Source organism: Pyrgilauda ruficollis, unplaced genomic scaffold (assembly GCF_017590135.1).
Source record: "Pyrgilauda ruficollis isolate IOZ18807 unplaced genomic scaffold, ASM1759013v1 scaffold40, whole genome shotgun sequence".
NCBI classification, from domain to species: Eukaryota; Metazoa; Chordata; class Aves; order Passeriformes; family Passeridae; genus Pyrgilauda; species Pyrgilauda ruficollis.
In genome coordinates, this window is record NW_024525490.1 from 6664578 (window position 1) to 6685709 (window position 21132).

Genomic DNA, 21132 nt, shown 5'->3' on the forward strand with positions numbered 1-21132 from the left:
TGGGCGGCGCGGGGAACGCTCTGGAACTCTCCGTCCCGCGGGAGCGGGGGCTCGCGCCAGGCGCCCCCCGGCGAAGCCACCGGCGCGAGCGGGCGGGGCGCGAGCGGCGTGTCCCGGCGCGGCCCCGAGCAGCGCTCCCCGCGCCGGCCCCATTCACCAACCGGTTCCCGCCGGCCGCCTCCGCCTCTCGCGCCCGCCCGCCCCGCCTCCGCCCCGCCCCCCGCGGCCTCGCGCCCGCCCCAGACGCGCCGATGGCGCCGTTGATTGGCTGGGTGCGACGCTCGTCAGTGACGCGCGCGAGGGGCGGGGTCCAGGGCGCTCGTGCGGGAGGCGGCGCCGAGTGTCGCTCCTGGTGCAGCCGCGTCCGCCCGGCGCCGCCCGCAGAGCCGCCCGCCCGCCGCAGCCGCTGTATGGTCCTTCCCCGCGCCGCCGCCGAACCCCCGCCGGCAGCTCCGCGGCCTCCAGCGCCTCCTCCTCTTCCTCCTCCTGGTTCTGCTCCTCCTGCCCCCGGCGGTGGCGCCCGCACCCCGGCTGTATGATCAGGCTACAGTCTTCAATGAGTAACCATATTCCTGTGAGTGCCGCTCGCCCGCGCCCCCCGCCCCGGCCCCTCGCCCCTCTGGCCTCCCGGCTACCGCGCCTCTCCCCTATCCCCTCCATGTTGTCTCTTTGTTCTGTCTCCCGGGCCGCGCCGGCTGCGGGCGGCTTCTCGAAGCGCTAGGCTGCGGCTCCCATCGGGCGGGCCGCTGGGGAGCCAAGCCCGCCCGGCTGCGGCACGGCTCGGCCTCCCTCCCCGCCGGCGCCCCTCTCCTGCCCCCGCCTGCTGGCGCCCCTCTTCCGTCCTCCACCGAGAAAGGAGGAGGTGGCGACCTTTCCGCGGCTCCTGGGCGGCCCGGCCCGGGCACAAAGCCGCTTTGTGAGCTCGGCTGCCGCTTGCCCCGCCCGCCGGTCCGGCCTTCTCCCCGCCGGGCTCTGTGCGGCGGAGTCCGCCGGTCCAGGCTGGGCCGCCCGCCGGGAAGGGCAGCGCCTCCGCGCCCTGGGCCGCGCCGGGAGCCCCCTGCCGGGGGAAAGCCGAGCCGGGCGGCGGCTCCGGGGGACAAGATGGCTCCGCGTCGGGAGCCTGATCGAGGCGTGATGCGAACCCGTGACCGCCGCAGTCGGGGCGACGGCCCGGCCTGGCCCGTGGGGCGCCGTCACGGCGGGGACAGTGTCTCCGCACCGAGGAGACATTGGGACAGACCGGCCGGGAGCCCGGCACCCCGCGGCTGCAGGGCGGCCGTAGCCCGGGTCCGTCCGGACAAGCCGGGGCTTGCCCGTGGGCGGCTGGCTGCCAGGCTGGTTGTCAGGCTTGGCTGGCGCTCGTCCCCTGCCGCGGCCCCACGTGCGCGGCTGCGGCCGGGGCGAAGGCGGCTGGGCGGCTGCTTTGTCTCAGCCGTGCTCGGGCGGGGAGTCAGTGCCGGCTGCGAACGAGGACGTGAGTCCTTTCCAAAATGAGCTCTATGCAGTAGAGGTGGGGTATGCCCGAACTCGGGTGTGCAGCCGGCATTGTTCGGCAGGAAAAGTCCGCAGCCGAGTCATTAAGTACATGTTGGAGCGAATGTTTCTGTAACAATCTGCCTGAAGCCTCCAAAGCTCACGAATACGGTCAAGTACCTTAATTTTGACCGAAACTGCTTTCAAGACCTTGCCACCTGTCTTTTCAAGGAGGGCATTTCCTTCTGGAGGTGGATCGCAGTTCAGCTTTGGAAGATTTCGCTTGCTGCTTTTTGGTTTGCTTTCCTTTTAACTCACCTGGTAATCTCGGTGCCTGTGCTGTGTAACATCTGTGACTGCAGGGCACAGTGTGTACCTAAGCAGAAAAAAATCAAACAAGGCACGGCTTGCTGATGGTACTATGTCCTGCAAAAGTAGGGAAGGAAGAAGGACAAAGAATTAACAAAATCAAGTCGTCTACGACAATAGAAGCAGGATTGTTTGCTCACTGTTAGCCAGCTATGCACGTTGCAAGTATTATGAGCTGACAATTGCACAGTTTGGGTGGCGTAAAGGTCCTGTAATCTGGTGTTTGTTATTTCTCCTGGAGACAGCTTTCCAATATGTCTACCTGCACCTGCTGAGTCTTTCGAAAGCAGTGACTCAGAAGTATGAACCCTGTCTCTTTGTAATCTCATAAAACTGCCAAATCAGTGAAGATTACACCTAAATGTCAGCTCATATTATTCCACTGATGGAACAGCAAAGAGTTTTGAAATTGTCTTAACAGAACAGAGTCATTTCAGGGGGAAATTGTGGTAATAAAATAAAGAGGTAATACAGAAACTGCACAGCCGTGAGAGGAAATATGAGAATGAGAAATAAAAAGTGTGCAATGGATATAACAAGAGCCAAGGCAACAGGATGTCATTGTCTTATTGAAAGTAAACGTGTCAGTAAGACAGTAAATAAATAGAAGTTAGTCTTATCTAATAACTTCTATTAAGTGAAACTTTCCTGTTCTGACAAAATACATGCTACATAAGAATGCTGGATCTGTCCCAGCGTGTAGGCTGACTGTAAGCAATCACTTGTTTTAAACATTAACCAGAAGACCCAGATAAGGGTATTACTGAACCGTAAACAGCAGATTGTCACCTTCTTCAAAAAATTAAAACTCACTCTATTGGATCAATACAAGAAAGAATTTTGTGTTAAATGGAAGTCCTTACTACTTTCTTCTCAGTTGCATCTTTTTGCTAGGCATTCATTACTTAATTAAACCTGATGAAATACATGCAGACATTTATTGCTGTATGTGCTACATTTCTCATGCTATTGCTTAAAACATAATGAAATAGTTTTTTGGCAGGATTTATGCAGTTTGCTATTGAAATGACAGTGTTAGCTCGTTTGGAGATTCCTTGCTTTTAGAAACTCAGGAGGAAGTGCTAGACAAGGGGATGGATTAGTTTCTGTGATGTCTAATTTTTTCCAATATCTGTTAAGACTTCTTTGCATGTTGTTTTTGTGGTCCAAGCAGAAGAACTTTGAACCAAATCACATGGCCTTGGTTTCATCATCTCTAAAAGTTGCATTGACTTGTTATGCAGGAAGTTTTGAGATAATTTTTTCTTCCCCCTTCTTGAACCACAAGAATATCCTTCCGGCACAGAGCATGTCACAGCAAATTTATGATAAACCTTTGGATTCTCCCTTCCCATTGGTGAGCTATGAATGTATTTTCATAGGCAATGGGTCTAAAATGGACAGTGTTATCACTGGATATTATAAGGACAGGCATTTATGTGCCCAGTAGATGGGAGGTGCATCTTGTCAAGAGTATCTTACAAAGGTGTGCTTCTACCTTGTGTAATGGCTTTGCAGTTTGTACCCCTTACCCTCCCATTCTTCCCTGTCTGCTTTGGCAGTTGCTACTGAGGCTTTGAATAGTAAGAAGAAGTTGGAGGTATTTGTCATTCAGTATCTTTTTGTTGGGTAGTAAGTTAGAACAATGAACTTCCTTGCAGGTGTTCTCAAATTGTTGTGAAACTTAGTTTATTTTAGTTTTCTGGTGTTAGTTCTGTGGTTTCAGTAGGTGAGTGTGTGTAAGGTCTTGACTTAAGAGATTGTGAGACCATGTAGTTGGTTCTGGGTATAAATGTTTTCAGTCTGTTAGCAGGTGGATTGAGTAACCATGAACAATCTTGCACATCTTCTGAAGGTAAAGTGTCATACAACTATGTTAAGAAGTGCTTTCATTTGCATGCTTTTCAAGACGCAACCAAGTTGTGAACCAGAGTGTCAACAGCATGGGATAACCTTGCATCTCTCTGCTTTCCCCATATCAGTAATGAATTAATAGATTACTTTTGTAAACCATTTTTGTCAGACATGAGTGATTGTTTCAAACTCCGGATAAACAGCCATGTGAATCTGCTTGTCAGTGATGACAGATCTGTCCCAGAGAAGGGCATGAATTAAAGCCTTCCTTTTCAAGATGCCTTCCTCCTTCTTGAACAGACTATTCTCTAACTTCTGTCTTGAGTTGTAGTAGATCATACAGTCATAATTAATGCAGCTATAATGGACAGGTTACCTTCTCTCAATACGGGGTCCTGGCATATTAACCCTAGTTTTGTTTTCCAAGTTTATTCTGGTGGCTCTAACAGTCTAAATGTTCGGCTTTCTATTGGGATGGAAACTGCTACTTTTTCCAAAATCCTTCAGTGTTAAATTTCCTCAAGGAAAATTTATACGTAAATTGAAAAGAACATGCTGGTTTAACATACCCAGCTTGATGGTACAAACGATGTTAAAGAGCCTTTTACTCTGTTAAAGAGCCTTCTGCCTTCAATACTACGTGTCTGAATTTCACTTATGCAACTTTTTGCTCTCATGCACTGTCTTGACTGTTTTGATAGCTTACTACCAAAACTGTATGAGACGATATAGTAATTTTAAAGCCGTATTTCCAGGCCTTTTGAAAGCTCATGACATCATTTGAGTTTCCTCAAAGCCCCAGGTCATCATAATTACTGCAACACTATTTTTGTAGAGGATTTCTTATCTTTCAGGTCTTTTTGCTGAAGCTGGGTGAAGCCTTGTACTCTGGCTTAACTGCATAACAGAAACAGTATGTCCATGTACTACTCATCTTTAATTTTCATTTGACTCCCAGAACAGAATGAAACTAGGTTGGCAAAGCTGTCTTGGGATAGTACAATGTGTTTCTGCCTAAAGATTGCTCTGTCTGTGAAACTTTCCTACCAGATTGGTGAGAAGTGATGGCATTCACATCAAAGGAAATTCTGAGCTTTGGTCCTCTGTAGTGTGGCAGCAGTGGTTGCCAAGGCAAACAGTGAGGCTTAAGTACATGCTTGGTTAGGTCCTTAGATGTGTGAATTACTAAGGTTCTGATGTGTCTAATACTGACTGTTGAGTCAGTAATTAACAAAATGAAGTCCTTTGTAAGGGTTAATAACACATGGAACTGAAATGTAACATTGCATAATCTACTTGCTTCTGCTTTGTATAAGAATTTGAACTGTGCCCTTAGTTTCTAAAATGTCATTAGCAATCTGCATTAAAAAGAAGGATTTTTTGCTTAACTAACTGTTTACTGCCTGCCCTTTTCTGTGTTTACTGGTTTGCCTGGTATCTTGAGTACTCCTAGTTACAGACTAAGGACAGCCTGTGTAGAAGACTGGATGAAACCTGGTTACTCCTTTCTTCCTACCTACTGTGGCATGGCGACACGTTAAATGTTCTTTTCTCCCCAAAAGCTCCTTTTTGCCAGTTGAAAGGTTTTCACCCTAATGACTCCATTCTGTGTCCTCAAGCTCACTTGCATGTGTTTCTGTTTCTGACAGCCTTCACTCCCTCATCCTTTAGCAGAGCAAGTGTCTGTCTATGATTCTTCGTAGCAGTCTTAAGAAGAGATCGACAAGAGATCTGCCAGTGCAGTGCAAAAAGCAGCACAAGACCTTGTGCAGCTATATCTTCTTAAAGCTGCCCTGTCCTTTTCTGCTGTTCTGCTTCTTAAACTAATTGAAAGTGACTTTAAATCAGTTACCTTCAGTTCTTTTTTACAGTTGCTATTTTAGCTGTTCTCTAGATCTGGTCCTAGGAGGCTTTTAAATGCACTCCTGCCACCTTGCTAGGGCATGGCTGGTGAGTCAGATGATGATTCTTGGAGTTCTTCCGAATCTGAATTCTTCTGGTTCCTGTTACTCTGTTGACCTTTGACTTAAGAGGATCCTTCTTACTCCTTTTCCATGCCTATTATATTTAGAGTTCTTCCTCTTTCTCAAGTTGTTAAAGGTAAATACTGAAGTAGCTTTTTTTACCAGAAGCTGGCAAACTTAATCCTGTAGTCTGCGCCCCTGCCAGGTCATGGTAGTATTTCTGGAGTGGCAGCAAAGTGGATGTGAAATTGTCATCTTAGTTTCTTTCTGTTAACTTCATTCTCATGTTTGTTAGCAGGTTGGGTTTTTTTGTGTGTTTCTTTGTTTTGTTTGTGTTTTACAAGTCATGCCTGTGACTTAACACACATGTTAAAACTCTTACCAGGAGTAAGCTGTCTGAAAACATGAAAATCGGTTGACTAATCAACATAAATAACTTCTTCTGCTAAATATTTGTAGAATTGATTGTGTTTCTCTCTAATACCTAAGTATATTTAGTAGACATGTGGTTCAACTTGTACCTCTCTTTTGGAAAACAGAACTTCCCTCTTTTTCCCTCCTGTGCCGTAGACAGGTATAAGCAGTAATACTGGTAGAGTAGCTGGGCACAAAACCTAATGCATCTATCTGCTGTAAGGGTTTTACGGGTGTAAAAAGCACATATGGGTGGTTTGTTTGCAACATCTGCCAATAAACATACACCTTGGAGCAGTTCATTTGCTATCTTAATTCCTGTTTGCTTCTTCCAGTAATTATATATATAAATTCAACCATAGCTAAGCAGCATACCAGTGGACAGGAATGACCTGTTCAAGAAACTTGCCTGTGTATGTTTTTAGCTAGAGCATTACTGTTTTCTGTGTGTATTAATGAAGTCACGGTGTAAAAATACTGTTAAAGCATGTGAAGGTTGCCATTGGTTTTTAGCCTTTAGTATGTGAAATGTTCCTTTGTTAGAAATGTGTGTGCCTCAAAAGCCTCTGTTCAAAAGCCCACATTGTATTGTTAGGCCACAAAGACTGCATTTGCTTTCAAGGCCTACTGCTTGAGTCAGGTGGATTTATATGCATTTTTTTCTGTAACTTTAGGTATTGTAACTGTAGTAGATGTTGTGATGTCTCTCAATTCAAAGTGGAGAAGGCAGTTGTATGGGTATCCTGGAAGAACTATTATTTTATAAATAATGGGTTTCTTAAAACTTGTTGCTGTGTTTAGCACATCTGAAATTGGTATTTTAATCCATTACAGGATTTGGTGTTGCAAAAACCCTACATGGAAACTTTGTAATAGGTAAATGTATTTATTTTTTAGTAATCCATGCTAAAAAAGGTAACAAGATTCTTGCACAAAGGTAATTCTTGGAATAAAAAATAAACCTTGTGAAACTGCTTAGTTGTTGCTGTGGTTTTATTTTTTTATTTTATAAAGCTTGATGTCTTAAAACTTTGTTTCACCTGTACTCATTATGCTTTTCCCCCCTCCCTCTCTTTACAGCAGTTCTGTGGTGTTCTTGGTCACACATTTATGGAGTTTCTGAAGGGCAGTGGAGACTACTGCCAGGCACAGCACGACCTCTATGCAGACAAGTGAACTGTAGAAATCCATTACTACTCCACCAAGAAGCCCCCCTAAGAGTGGTTGACCAGGATAAGAAGTGTTGAATTGAAATCGGCAGAGCATTTACCAACGGAATTCAGACCTGGATGGGGTAAACCTCAGTGCACTGCCTTTCTTTTGCCTCAGTATTACTGGATTGAAGAATTGCTGCTTCTTGTTAGGAGGTTCATTTCATTTCCCATTGCTCCCAACGTCATACTTCCAAGCACTGAGAATTTCACGTGGAGTATAGTGAAGTAGACTTCAGTTTCTCTACATCACTTCTGTATTAGAATTTTTTTTTAATCCTTTCATAATCTTGTTGCATGTTTAACTAAATCAATATGGCCCGAATGAACCGCCCAGCTCCTGTGGAAATCACCTACAAGAACATGAGATTCCTGATCACACATAATCCAACCAATGCAACCTTAAACAAATTTATAGAGGTAAGGCCAGTACAGAATTCTTACTAATGTATTTTTTTAATCCCTGAACATTATGCTATATATAAATAAATATATATTTACTAGCTGATAACTGCTGTAAAAGCCATATGAGGAGGTACTGACACTGTATATTGATTTTTCTTTTCAAATACTGATGCTGTGCTTTGAAGATCTGTAGACAAACCTGCAGATATCTGCAAATCTGCCGACAAATCCCATCTACTTTGGCCTTCACAAATGTAATTCTGAGAGTGAAGTAATAATTATACTGTCTAGTACATGGTACGTTAAGTACATTGTTTAGGTCTGAAAACAGGAATTATCTAGCAGAGTTATGTGCAGAACAATACAAACATCTCATAGTGGTAGGAGCACGCATTCAGATTGGGCTGAGGTGGTGTTACATTTCATTGCACTTCCTGCATAGTGATACATAGTGTGGGTCAGAACCTTAGGAACTAGTAACAGGATTGCAATAGGCTTTCACTGCCTAGCTTCCTTCACTATTAGCAGATCGTGGTTTTAGTGTAGTTTAAGAGGACCCTCTGTGTCATAGCCTCTACGTGAGTGAAATTTGTGGCAATAGGCTTAGTCTGCACTCGGAGCTGCTGAAGCTACTTCAAGTGCTTTGGTACATGCTACTGACTAAAGCCAGTGGCTTGGCATATATTGCTAGTACTGAATTTATCATCTAAACCACGTATTTAGCATGGAACTATGAAGTGCATTGTTGTATAAAGTGTGTGTGTGTGCTAATAAGTTCCTTATAGAGCTACTTCATGGGAAGGTCCAAGTTTGCTAAGTCCCTCCTTAGCAAAATTTTAGGTGTACTACACCTCAGTTCTGTGTTTGGTACAGGATTATTTACAGGAAACAGAGTGAGATAATATTTGCTTGTCTTTATATTCTCACAAGTAGATCATGTCTGCTTAGGCTATGCTTCAGTCATTATCCTGACAGTTGCAGTGTGAATGATATTTGTTGCGGGGAGAATGAAGAGGGATTGCTTTATTTTTTTTTTTTTTTAATGTCCATTTTTTTAATAGCAAAATGAAAAGATAAATTTTGTCATAACAGCTCAGGAACTGGAATAATTTATTGTCCTGTGTTTATAACTCTTAAGAGTAAGTGGTCTAACAAACCTGGTGTTAAGCAGAGAGAGAGGGGGGAGATTTGAACTTGCTCAGACTGCTTTTAGTGAAGTATGTAGCTTTGCAAACCAGAAAGCTTCATGTTCCTTTAAGATGAATGATCATTTGGAGATAGACTACTTGATTAATCAATATTTATCAGGATCTGATTTTAAAAGAAAAAAGTCTGATCCAACATAACAAAACTTAGTCCGCATGTAAGACTATGTTTGCAGAAAAGCCTAAAATATCTGGCATTAGCACACAAGTTTTTAGTCATTTGAGCTTTCTGTGTCTTTGCAGGATGGCAAGCATTTGTATGAGTTTTGCTACTGAGAATTGTGGAATGAGTTACTAAGTTAGCTTATCCAGAAAATTAAATGGTTAAGTGAAACTAGTTGACTTTTACAGCATTTTTTTTCCACTCCTTAGGAACTTAAGAAATACGGTGTTACCACAGTGGTAAGAGTGTGTGAAGCTACTTATGACACTGCTCCGGTGGAAAAAGAAGGCATTCAGGTTTTGGTAAGTAGTGTAGAAGCAGAGTTCGAAACCAATGCATTTTGCTGTTCACTCTAACCCCTTCCCCCCAAAAAATATTATTTGACACCTCTTTATTAATTTTAAGAGTGTATTCCAGCAACTGATGGAGGAAAAAGATGTGGAGACATCTTTTTTTGTCAGAAAAAAACGTTCAATTGTGAGCTAAATCATGTGATCAATGAAAACTGATTGAGAGGAATCTATTTATAATATTGCTTATAGTTAGACTGCTAGAAAATTGTAGGTTTGAGCAGTTTCCTCAGCTGTCAGCTCTTTGTCCATTGTGCCCCCTCCTTTTTTTTACCTGTGCATACAGCTTACAAGAATTCTGTCTTTATGTGTTTGTCACCCTGTGTTCTAGGACTGGCCCTTTGATGACGGCGCTCCACCATCCAACCAGATTGTTGATGATTGGCTAAACCTCCTTAAAGTTAAATTTCGTGAAGAACCTGGTTGTTGTATTGCTGTACACTGTGTTGCTGGTCTTGGAAGGTGGGTGAAGTTTTGAAGATTTGTTGAATTGTCATCCCTTCCCAGACTCGTTAAGATGCAGTGCAAAAGTCTACTTGAGCCAAATGTAAAATAGTCACATATCAGTATTGGAATGACCTCACGCTTATAAGTAGTTAAGATGGCACGAGTATTTATTAAAGATCTTTAGATCAAGAGATGATGCTTCTGTCAAAGCTCTCACAAAGTCTACAGAATTAAGTTAACAAGTATATTCTTGTACCAAGTATGTTGATGAGTGCCCCATTGAGATTTTTCGTATGTTTTTCCCTAATTGATTTGGGTTTTTGTGTCTTGTCTGCTTTCTCTTCATCTCCATTTCAGCAGTATTGCCAGTTTCCTTGAACCAAGGGCATTGTAACCTTTAGCCACAAACAAGTGGGTGGTTCTGGCACATCAAGACCAGCTTTCGTCCACAACCTATCTGGGGGATGAAAAGTGTTTTCCAAAGTCCCAAAGCTGTTTGTCTCATTTCTAAATGATATGAAAATTTTTAGGGATATTGCTAAATATTCTCTTCTTAGTCGTGTTCCTTCTGTCTGCTGCCCCTATGTTGAATAGAGCTCCAACAGCTGTGAGAAAATAATGGTTTTTCTACTGTTCTAAACTACTTGGGAACTAGATCTACTCAAAAAGGAGTTGCTATATTCTAGCCATGAATTTCAGCATGTTCAGTATAAAAGGTTTCTTGGCTTATCCACTGCATTATGGCATCACACATAACAAATTTCACTCTAGTGAACTTTGTAGATGAATGCTACCAAAACAAGTCCTCTTCTGCTGCTTAGAATGATACTGGTTGGTTTTTCCTCAAAACGGGACAGTTAATTAGGTGAAGACAGTTCTAGCTTTCTATCATGTAAGTTTCCTTTTAAATCATTGAACATATGAAATTACTTAAAGTTACTACTGTATGCATGAGTCTGTTGCTAGTATGTGCTGTGAGGTTTTGTCTTGTGCTTTTTTGGGGGGTTTTTTTGAATCATAAATTGCTAATGTATTTGAGTTTGATTTAAGTCAAGCTTTTGTAACTGAAAATTTACTCTGTTAGAGGAGGAACACCATGGCAAACAAGGAAATCCTCAGGGGAGTGTAGCAACCTGTGGATTGCATCTGTTCCCAAAATTTGTGACACTAGTTGTAGGGTTTGTCAGTTCTTACTGAACTCGACCTCTCTTCTGACCTTTGTTTTAACATCCTGACTGCTTCTAATGATGATTTATTTTGGAGAATAAAAACCCATATGCAACTCTTCCTCAGAATCAATTGATATGAAACAAGTGGTTAAAGACTACTTGCATTTTATTTCTATTGTCCTCTCATGTACCTAAAGTGAGATGAACGAAGCTAAGGTTGACCAGAGTTAATTTAAACCCATATTTAATGAGAATGACTAACTCAAAACCAGGCAATATTATGTCTCAGTGAATGTAGGAATGCCTTCTGCCTTTTCTGCTTTCCCAGTGAAGAAACATCATATATGTAAAAACATCATATATGTAAAAAACAAAGTAAATTGTTTTTCTGAGTATGCTTTGACAAAAGCTAAACTGATTTTTTTTTTTTTAACCAGAGCTCCAGTCTTAGTTGCTCTTGCACTGATAGAATGTGGAATGAAGTATGAAGATGCAGTGCAGTTCATAAGACAGTAAGTGTGATGCTAACATATAGCTGTTCCCAAGATTCAGTATGTTGATACATCCTTGGGCACTGAAGGAAATTCTGAATTGTCTTTGCATATTTTTTTTTTAATTTTTTTTTTTTTTGTAAGGTATTTAATTTAATACATCTGAAATTGTAGTGCATACAGTCAGTGTTGTAGGATTTGGATCTGTGGAATGGGTATTTTTCTGTTGAAACCAGAATCCATGCATAATTACCTGAGGAGGTTTTAAAAAACCCAGAACAACCACTAACAAACCCCCTAACTTGCAGTTAAATTTGCAGAGTTCTCTTTATTTATTTTACATATGGAAGGCAGAATACCTTTGTCTTTTCTGGTGGTCTACTGAATGCAAATATTTCCTTGGACATTTTAATCAATGTATGTAAGTTGGAGGAGAGCAGTTTTAGTTTCAATGTTTTAATTTCTCAGGTTTCAGCTATATTTAAAAGAAGCTGCATCCATTATAAACAATAACAAAACACTTCTTGCATAATTGCCAGGCCTTAGAAGAATTGAATTCAGCTTGTACTGGTTGTATATGAAATGAGGAATAGGTAGCCAGGTACATGCTCCAGTCAGCCAACATGTACCTTTTTTTCACATACATACAGTTTGAGAAAACAAAGGAAGCTCAATTTCTGTTCAGTATCTTTGTTATGGGGACTTTAAATGTTTATGTACTTTCTTACTATTGTTGTATTCTTCATAATTGTTTTGAGAGAATGAATAACTTCAGCCCTCAAGAAGAACATCTTGCATCTGCTCTATAGTTTCCTTTTGAAGTTTCTTCTAAATATCTTAATGTAAAATCTCTGGCTTTTGCTTATCATAGGCTAGAACACTGTCTAAAATGCTATGTACCCCTTTGAGGGTGTGGCCCAGCGAGGTATTTGTGAAAGGAAGCTACCACCCTCTTTCCTGGGCACTTAACTTCCAATTATCCTTACTTTGGTTACAGCTTTGACTTAAAGGTGGCTTTTTTAAGTGACCTAAAAATATTTTTCTCTGGTTGGTGATATTATTTCACTGGGCAGTAGATTAACGTTCTGTTTCAAATCTGTTTTTTTCCATCTAGGAAGCGGCGTGGAGCTTTCAACAGCAAGCAACTTCTGTACTTGGAGAAATACCGCCCCAAGATGCGTCTGCGCTTTAAAGACTCCAATGGTCACCGAAATAATTGTTGTATTCAGTAAAGCTCAACAGCCTATAGTACTTCTTTGGAAATAAAGGATGGAAACTAGAATTAAGCAGACTGCTTGCCAAAGACATCAGTCTGGTATTTTTTTAGTAGTAAAGGAAGCTTCCTTTGGAGTATTTATTAGGCTAAAGGCTCAGTAGAAATGCAACTTCTATGTTTAGATAAATATCTGTCTATTTGGAGACCCAGTAAATGTTTTTGCTGTACCCTGTTTCTGAGCTGTCTCCTTGTTCATTAATTATCAGATCAAATATCCTTTAATCATGCCATTGAGTCTTACTGACCTAGTTTCAACTACTAAAAATTGGGGTACTAAAATAAATCAATCTGTAGAGAGATTAGGTGCCAAAATACCCAGCATATCAGCTACATGTTTTTCCTTAAAATGGGCATAGTTCTGATGATGTGAGAACTACCAGCTTATCTGGACCTTACTATCTTTTTTTCTACAGTCATTTCAATATTGAAGAATATGGCCTCTAAAAGTAGTCTTGCCTGCTCACGGTATGTTTTGTCTCCCACAATCGCACTAGAATTATCAAGATTTGCACAGTCTGTCTTTTTAATACTATGAATTACAGCAACTTTTTATCCCTGCATCTGTACTTTTCTGTTACCTGAACCGCTCCATATTACAAGTCATTACTCTGGTTATTCATGTAGAAGATCTTTTAAATTGTACAGAAGCACACAAGTCTTTAATGTCTCCAGACAAAAAGCCTTACAGTAAAATTAATGTTGGCACTTCATGTGCAACTTAACAGAGGGCCTGAAAAGGTTGGGAGGGGCTATTTAATATTTCTAGTAAAATGTTGCCTTTGTCTTGTGCAGGAAGTATAGAATATGCCCTTTACTTTAGTAAATATTTTTTTAAAACGTAGAAATGCTTTGTTATTGTAGCTAAAAATTCTTAATCAGAAAATTTCTGAAAAATCTTGTAGTTTTCTTTTACTGTACCTATTGAGAGTTGTTTACCAACTATTGCTTTGTTGAAAGTGTGATCTTTTTCTTTTCTTTTCATTTTTCCTCCTTGAGTTTCTGCTATGACTTGGGCAGACCTCTGTAATATTTTGTATGCCTTTCAAGCTGCGTAACTTAATATTTGGATACTTGATAATTTGTTTTATTATGTAATTGATAAAATGGTGATGTGTATTAATGTTAGTTCAACCATATATTTATACTGTCTTGGGAATGTGTGGTAATAGTTCTGTGGGAGAAATACTTTTGCCAGTGTTCACCAGCTTGTAAAATCTAGTGCAAGATCTTAAAACATCTAAATAAAGACTGAAATGCACTTACGAAGTTTGCTGAAATGCTCCTCACTTTCACTTATTTTTGTGTACTATGTCAGCAATCTTGAGGTGCCTAAATTCAGAATCTAGTCAGGCATCTGTTTTTTTTTTTTTTTTTTTTTCTGGGCCTGAATGTCCCTTTGCTGTAATGTTTGCTGTTTGTTTTACTCATAAATAAATGTGGACAAAAATTAATAGTAGAAATTACAGTATTTTTTCTGTAGCTTACTTGTGACTTGCTGTCTCCAGTATTAAAACAGCTTACTTAGTGTTCTTGAAGCTGTTTTTGCAGTAAAGCAGAAGAGGATATGCATCAGTAAAGCTTAGAGAGCACTTGAATCAGTACCTTTAGAATTCAGGTAAAAATAGTGTGATAGAGTGCTTCATTGTCAAGACTGAAGCTATGTACAAGCAAGACGTTCCAAAAAATGTGTGAGATTGGAGTTTCCAGAGTGGTGACTGAACTTCCTGATGAGAACTAGAAGGTGCTCTTAGTAGCCAGCTGAGTTGATTGATGTGCATATCTGCTTAGAGTTAAACTTTGATTAATACATCTCTTCCTTTCTAAACAGTGAGGTGGGATCATAGTATCAGTCAGTGAGATTTCTGAAGGATTGCTTTTGGAGAAGTTACAGCCTTATTATAAAGAGCACTGTATGATTTTAAAATGCCTAATATAATATAATATAACACAATCTTTAAAGCAGTAAAATAAACTTTGATCATCTTTCCTGTGGAACTTGAATGTGGTTTAAAAGGTATTTTTTTTAATGGAATACAGCTTCATTTGACTGAAGAAATGAGATGTTATGGAATGACCTCCAAAGTCATCAGTGTTTCTGTTGTCAAGATGGACTAGATTATAGGAACAATGACAAAGACAAAATTTTCATATATTCTGTAACTCATTATGCTAGACTGATTGATGTAAATACTGATTTAACACAGATTAGTATCCAATTCAAGTTAAGAATTCTGATTTGGTCGCCCATGAAAGTAGGAGACGTCTGTAAAACAACTACAAGTAAAATGCTGGATTTTTTTTTACTTAAAATTATTAATGCAATTTCTGTACATAGATCAGATTTTGCTCTGTCTTTACAGAATTCATCATGGGTAAGGAGAGTTGTGTTTCAGTTACGAGCTCTAACACGTTAGTGATGGAAGCTTGGTTCCTTGAACTCTAAACTTGAGGACTGGCTTGACTTCAGTTGATTTCAGTAAACAAGATGAAAAATTTGCATGAGCGTGTTTCTGTTGAAAGTCAACTTCTGAGCTCCTTCTCTGTTTAGACAAGACTCTTAGGAACAGAACATCTTTCCCTCTTTTGTAACAATTCTGGTAGTTTTCAACAGTACTTCAGTTGTGAAGATAGGATAGCAGATGGAGCTACATAACAGAAGTTGAATGAAGTTCCATGTAAAAGGTGTGTGTGTATATATATACATATTTACAAATTCAAGTGAATAAATGCTTAAGCAGAATTACTGTATCTTAAGGCTAAAGCCTGGCGTGGAAAACAGGCTTTAATGTAACATTTAATTTTGGATGCTTTCAATGCGTAACTGCTTAGCCCCCTCAAGAGGTATGTTGTAGTACATTCCTGTCATCTGCTAGACTGGTTTGTGCTGTGGACTTAATGGCTTATGTAATGTGGCATGTAAATGGTGGCAGTGTTTACAGCATTCCTTAGCATGTAGCAGAAATGTTCATGGGAAATGGGGTGAGAGTTTGCAATTAGTGCAGCAGAAAACTGATGAATTCCCTATATTGTTTTGTCATATGGTCCGTTAAAAATTTGGAGGAAAGGTAGTCAAACAAGGTACTTTGTTACTGATTATCCAAAACTAGGTATAAAATTGAATGTGATTTTCTTGAATCTAATTCTTAAAAGTGTTGAGCAATCAGTTTCAACTTAAGTCTGTAAACACTGTACTTAAATATATATGAAATTATGTGGAACTCTGTTTATGAGCAGTCCTGAGCCACTTCGGACTGTACTCAAAACTAATTAATACTTCTAATCTCCCTGTCTTCAGTTATCGGTGTATAAAAATCCATTCTAGTCCTTAAATTAGTGGGGCGGTTATTGAGATAAGCAGTAATTTCTCAAGTAATCAGACCCATCTGCTTTATTGCAGAAGAAACAATGAGAAAATGTGTAATTTGGTTTTGAGACTGAATCCAAGGCTAGACTTAAGGTCTTTGGCAGTAAGAAAAGTAGTAAAGCTCTGCTCATTTATGTGAGCATTTTTTATCCTTACAAATGAGATGGGGAAAGAAATCTGTAATTAAATAAATGTATTTGAGAGGGCCAGACTAGGGGTTCACACATGACCTTACCTTAATTGTTTTTAAGCTTCTGAGTGCTTGACTGCAGCATTAATAATACTGTTTTTCCTTTTTTTTTTTTTTTAATATGTGCAACATGATTTAAATAATTACTGAGAGATAGTACTCAAAACAGTATCTTAGATTTGCTGGGATTTTTCTGTGTCATTAATAAGCAAGTATTTTCTGTCAGTATTGGGAAAGTTATCAAACCAGAGATGGTGTTGTTCCAAGAAGATTACTATTATCTTCTTGTATGTATTTATGTAATTCCACTGTAAAAAAAAATAAAATAGCAATACTTCACAAGTTGAATTCAGCTCTTAAAATTAGGCTGAAATTTGGTGGGGTTTATTAATAGCTAGGAGGGACTTAACTGAAGAAATACAGATTTCTTAAGTGAAAGGAATTTTGCACTTAGGCATGTCTCAGATCTCCTATGCTAAGACATACCTAAAATAGTTTACATGAAGAGCTCTAAGGATGAGAGCATATTCTGTAAAGGCAACATGGGATGGCAAATTCAGCTTGCAGTATTGGTATCTACTGGTAGATTAAATAAATTTCACCTAACTTCTTTAAGTGCAGTAGTTCAAAGTGTCAGGTAATGTATTTCTCTCCACATACTCTGCTCTTAATGTGTAATAATCATTGACAATTATAACCCAATTTTATCTTATTAATATGGGTTTATGCTACATGTAACCACAGCAAGTGGCATTATTTTTGCCTGCATGACTGCTGTTAATTTTGATACATACTGTCCTAATGCATTGATAATTATCTCAATAACAACACAAGTTCCTTATCGGTTTAAAGCCTCTTTGTGAGGTAATAGTGTTTAAATAGTGATCCAGCAAGAAACGATAGGGACAGTGCCAGAAGATCAAATTGCCTGCTTCAGTTTCTGATTCAAATGAGAACTCCTAGAAGTGTACCTGAAGAAAATTACATACCAGTGTTTAGATACATAGGAATGCTCAAGACAGAAATACTCACATAGTAGAAGACATTCAGTCTCAATACTACATGTAATCTGTGTCTGTAAAAACACCTAGATGTATAGAATGGGTATTTTCTAGTGGGCTGGTAGAGTAACAGCAGGAGCTGGTAGAGTAACAGCAGGAGCTGGTTCTTATCCTTTTATAAATTTGTACATGCTTTATCATCAAGTTCCACTGATGCTTGTTCTGAAGAGGACAGAACTTGAATTACATTTGGACTTTAGAGGAGAGAGAGTTGCAAGTGATGAACTCTTCCCCATTCATAGGAACATAGTTATGATATGATCTGAACAGGACAGTGCTGCTCAGCATTGTTACGCACTTCCATAGTGCTAGTAGGAAGCTACACACATCTTAGTTTGCCTTCTTCAATTCTCCAGTAAATCTGTGTGTCTTTAGGTAGCGCGTGCAAACCCTGAACTTGCCTCTAAAATTTCAATTCAACTCTGACAACTTTCAGTTCTTCATAGTAAAAGCACATAAAGACAAGAGGGCCACAGCAGATGTGCAAAACAATGGAGTTCCCTCATACTGCAAGTACATTCATCCCTTTACACTTGATTTACAAGGTTTTCCACAGTAACACGTCCCCTCTCTGTCCCAGGGGTGGGCTACCCTACTCTTCTCTCCCTGGTTTTGTACAGCAGGATTCTTACTTCTCCCTGCCTTCCCGCTGGGAGTTCCTTGTAGGATGCTATGAAGGATGGGTATCTGGCTGGAGCTATATACCCCTGATGCTCGCAGATGCTAGCTCAGGCCACCCTACATGGAGTGTTTCTGCACTATGTCTTTATTCAATAGACAGAATTTTGCTAATGGGCAGACTTTTTTTTTCCAGGTAGACACTTGGTGGCTGTTTCCTATATTAATCTAATCAGTGAGGCAATTTTAAAATATCCAATTGCTTTGTGTTGTTAAGGTTATCCTTCTGATGGAGAGCATGTAAACTTTGCCATATTTGTGTTAAATCACCTTTTTTACTTCTCCTATTCTCATACTTCATTCAGTTGCCTGATCTTGAGTTAGCCCTTTGCTGCATAAGGTTTATTTCATACATTGAGAGTCTTTACCTCCCAAGTTCTTGACCTTATTTTGTTCCTGTTTTCCCTGTCTAGAAATTCTTGGTTATTTCTATTTCACTTGTCTACTTCTCATCGAAACTCCCTTCTGGACTTCCTTAATTCTTACCTGGTTTTCTTCACTGCAAAAAAAATAAGTACTGTTCAACATCACTTGATGTTTACACTCCTGTCTCAGTTGTCTTTCAGCACTCAGAGTATTTATGCTACTTTGAAGTTGGGTCTCAGTAAGTTCTATTCTAAGCCCTTTGCCTTGGAAGAGGTTCTGAGCCGAGTCCAGGAAGGGAATTTGAGAGAATTATCATACGTTATTGGGTTGAAGCATTAGGACATTTTTGAAGGAAATCCTCTAATTGTGCCATTAAGAATATAGAGTAATTTAGATTGGACAAAACATTAGAAGGTGATCTAGTCCAACCCCATGCTCAAAGCAGGGATAACTTCACAATTAGATCAGGTTATTTAGGAGCCTATCGAATCAAGTTTTTAATACATTCAAGGATAGAGATAACAGCTCTTTCCCAATATCTGTCCCTCAGCTGAAAACTCTTCCCTTGGGAACTATTCAGAATCTTCCCAGATGCAATTTCCCTGTTTCTCACATTTTTTCACTGTGACCTCCAAGACACTCTGTCTCTTCCTCTGTACATTCATCTGCCAGGTAACTGACAGAGGAAATTTGCCTCCTCAGTCTCATCATGAGGGTGAAGAAGCACAATACGCTCTATGCTCCAAGCCTCTAATAATCTCAGTGATCCTCTACCAGGGTTCCTTCCAGTTTGTCAATATTTTCATGTACTGGGGAACTGGACACAAGCTACCATATGATTGCCTTCATAGAAGCTAAAAATTAAGGTAAATAGTATTGGAGTGAAATCTCAGGTATTCAGAGAATTCGTAACCAGCAGCACTTCGATAGACAACCACCTGCAACTCTGTCTGATCTTCTGGGATAAAATGTCTTTTTTTCAGTCTTGAATTTGTGTATTGCATTGAATAATGCTTAATAGCTTGTAGCTTCTACACCTTTTACCTCTCTACAAAAATCTACCCTTAGTCATAAAATCAATGGCTAAACATCCTTTGTCTTCAGAACCTTGCCTTTATCCACCCAGCTCTATGGGTAATTTTAAAAGCCTCAGTCCCTTTCATGGGTGGAACTGAATGTTTTTCTGCTGCTTTCTAGAGTCGGACACATAACTTCTGTTTGATCTAACAACTAGCAGCTGCTAATGAGTCTTTTTGTGGGGAAAGAGAATGATCGTGTCATAAATTTGGTGAAAAGTGGGTAAGGGGGCACATGTTACTGTTCCTGTACTAACTAAAGCAAGGAGGTAGGGAATTAAAGGGAAAATAGTGTCAAACTGGATATTCTTAACCAAAATATGTGGGTTTCCATTATGGGATTAGAAAATTTTAGATTATTGGTTGTTATTGTTCTGCATTTGAACAAATCAATTCTTATTACACAAGAAATAGAAAAGATTTGACGAATGCACATTTTTAAATTTTGCTAAAGATATATTTCATAATAACTTAAAATCTACTTTAAACAAGCTAACTATGGAGCCTCCTGAACTAGTGATATTGGCAAATCCCAGGTATTGTGAGCAGAGTGTCTGCTGTTCATCCTGGAAAAAATCATAGCAGTGAGCTATGAAAAACAGTTATCTAATTATTAAGGGGTGCCAATGTAGTATTTCTGACTCTTTCAGAAAACAGTAATCAGAAAAAAAAAAAAAAGAGCTTGTTCAGTATTGTAAATTCAGCAGATAAATGTAACTAGGGCTGTAGTACCTATCAATTTATTTCAAAGTCTAACTCTGCTTTGTATAACATTTTAAATTACGCAATTTACAAAATAAATGCAGCACTTGGGTTTTAAAATCATTTAAATAAAGTATCTTGCAGACAAAAGAAAGATGTTCCCATGAGACATTGTTTGAATAGTTAATGGCCTACTGCTGTAACATACCTCAGCTTTTTGAAAGTAGCAAATACTGCCCTACGGCAGGGCACCACCATACCCAATACATTCTTTATCCAGATAACACATGGAGCAATCTAACTCCTTTCCATATTTTGACAACCAATGCATAATTAACAGTCAAAAGCAAGCCATGTTTAAGACCAGTGTGATCATAATCTGACTGCATAGAGCATATTTTCAAAAATTCCATTTAGACCAAAAAACATGGAGACTATAAGGAATATAATTCACAAACCTCTTGGGAAGAGTTGTGGATAAATAGACTTGGAACTACAGGCAAAGAAACTGCCTTCTGCTGCTTTTTCTTGTGTTCAGGGCACTAGGAGACTTAAAATAAATAGGTTGCTTTTCAATGGAAACAACTTGCAAGATCTGAACTACTACCAAGTAGCTCATGTATAAAGGGATCATGTGATAAAAATATTGCTAGGGAAGATAGCAGAGGGTGCAGTTGTAGTTGTGTACACCTGGTGTGTCACTGTACACAAAGGCCTCTTTGGTAATACCTACCAAATTTGCTATTGGGGTGCTCTTTTTTTTTATGCTGAACTGCAACACAGGTGCTTCAGATGGTCAAGGTGATTATATAAACAGAGTGGCACAGTATGACCACGGCAAAAGTGCACATTCTCTGATAAACTGAGATGAGATGGGTCACTGGAGTTATGTGACTTTTGACAG

General features: G+C 40.0%; 1 protein-coding gene across 2 annotated transcripts; it reads left to right on the plus strand.

Moving 5' to 3' along the window:
• The first annotated feature begins 305 nt into the window (after positions 1-305).
• On the plus strand, positions 306-14242 carry PTP4A1 (protein tyrosine phosphatase 4A1). 2 transcript variants are annotated; one of them, XM_041477394.1, is made up of 6 exons: positions 306-574; positions 7155-7705; positions 9268-9360; positions 9740-9870; positions 11462-11536; positions 12630-14242. In XM_041477394.1, exons 2-6 carry the CDS (start codon positions 7601-7603, stop codon positions 12745-12747), a joined length of 522 nt encoding a protein of 173 aa, XP_041333328.1. In that variant the 5' UTR covers positions 306-574; positions 7155-7600; the 3' UTR covers positions 12748-14242. The 2 variants fall into 2 exon arrangements, with proteins under 2 accessions (XP_041333328.1, XP_041333329.1); XM_041477395.1 differs by having other exon boundaries at positions 379-574; positions 7158-7705.
• The last annotated feature ends 6890 nt before the right edge of the window (positions 14243-21132 follow it).

Bases quoted from the DNA above. Each gene is read 5' to 3' on its own strand.
- PTP4A1 (XM_041477394.1), top strand. From the start codon at position 7,601: ATGGCCCGAATGAACCGCCCAGCTCCTGTGGAAATCACCTACAAGAAC. The intron at 7,706-9,267 runs GTAAGGCCAGTA...TCCACTCCTTAG, and splicing joins CCTTAAACAAATTTATAGAG to GAACTTAAGAAATACGGTGT. The intron at 11,537-12,629 runs GTAAGTGTGATG...TTTTCCATCTAG, and splicing joins GCAGTGCAGTTCATAAGACA to GAAGCGGCGTGGAGCTTTCA.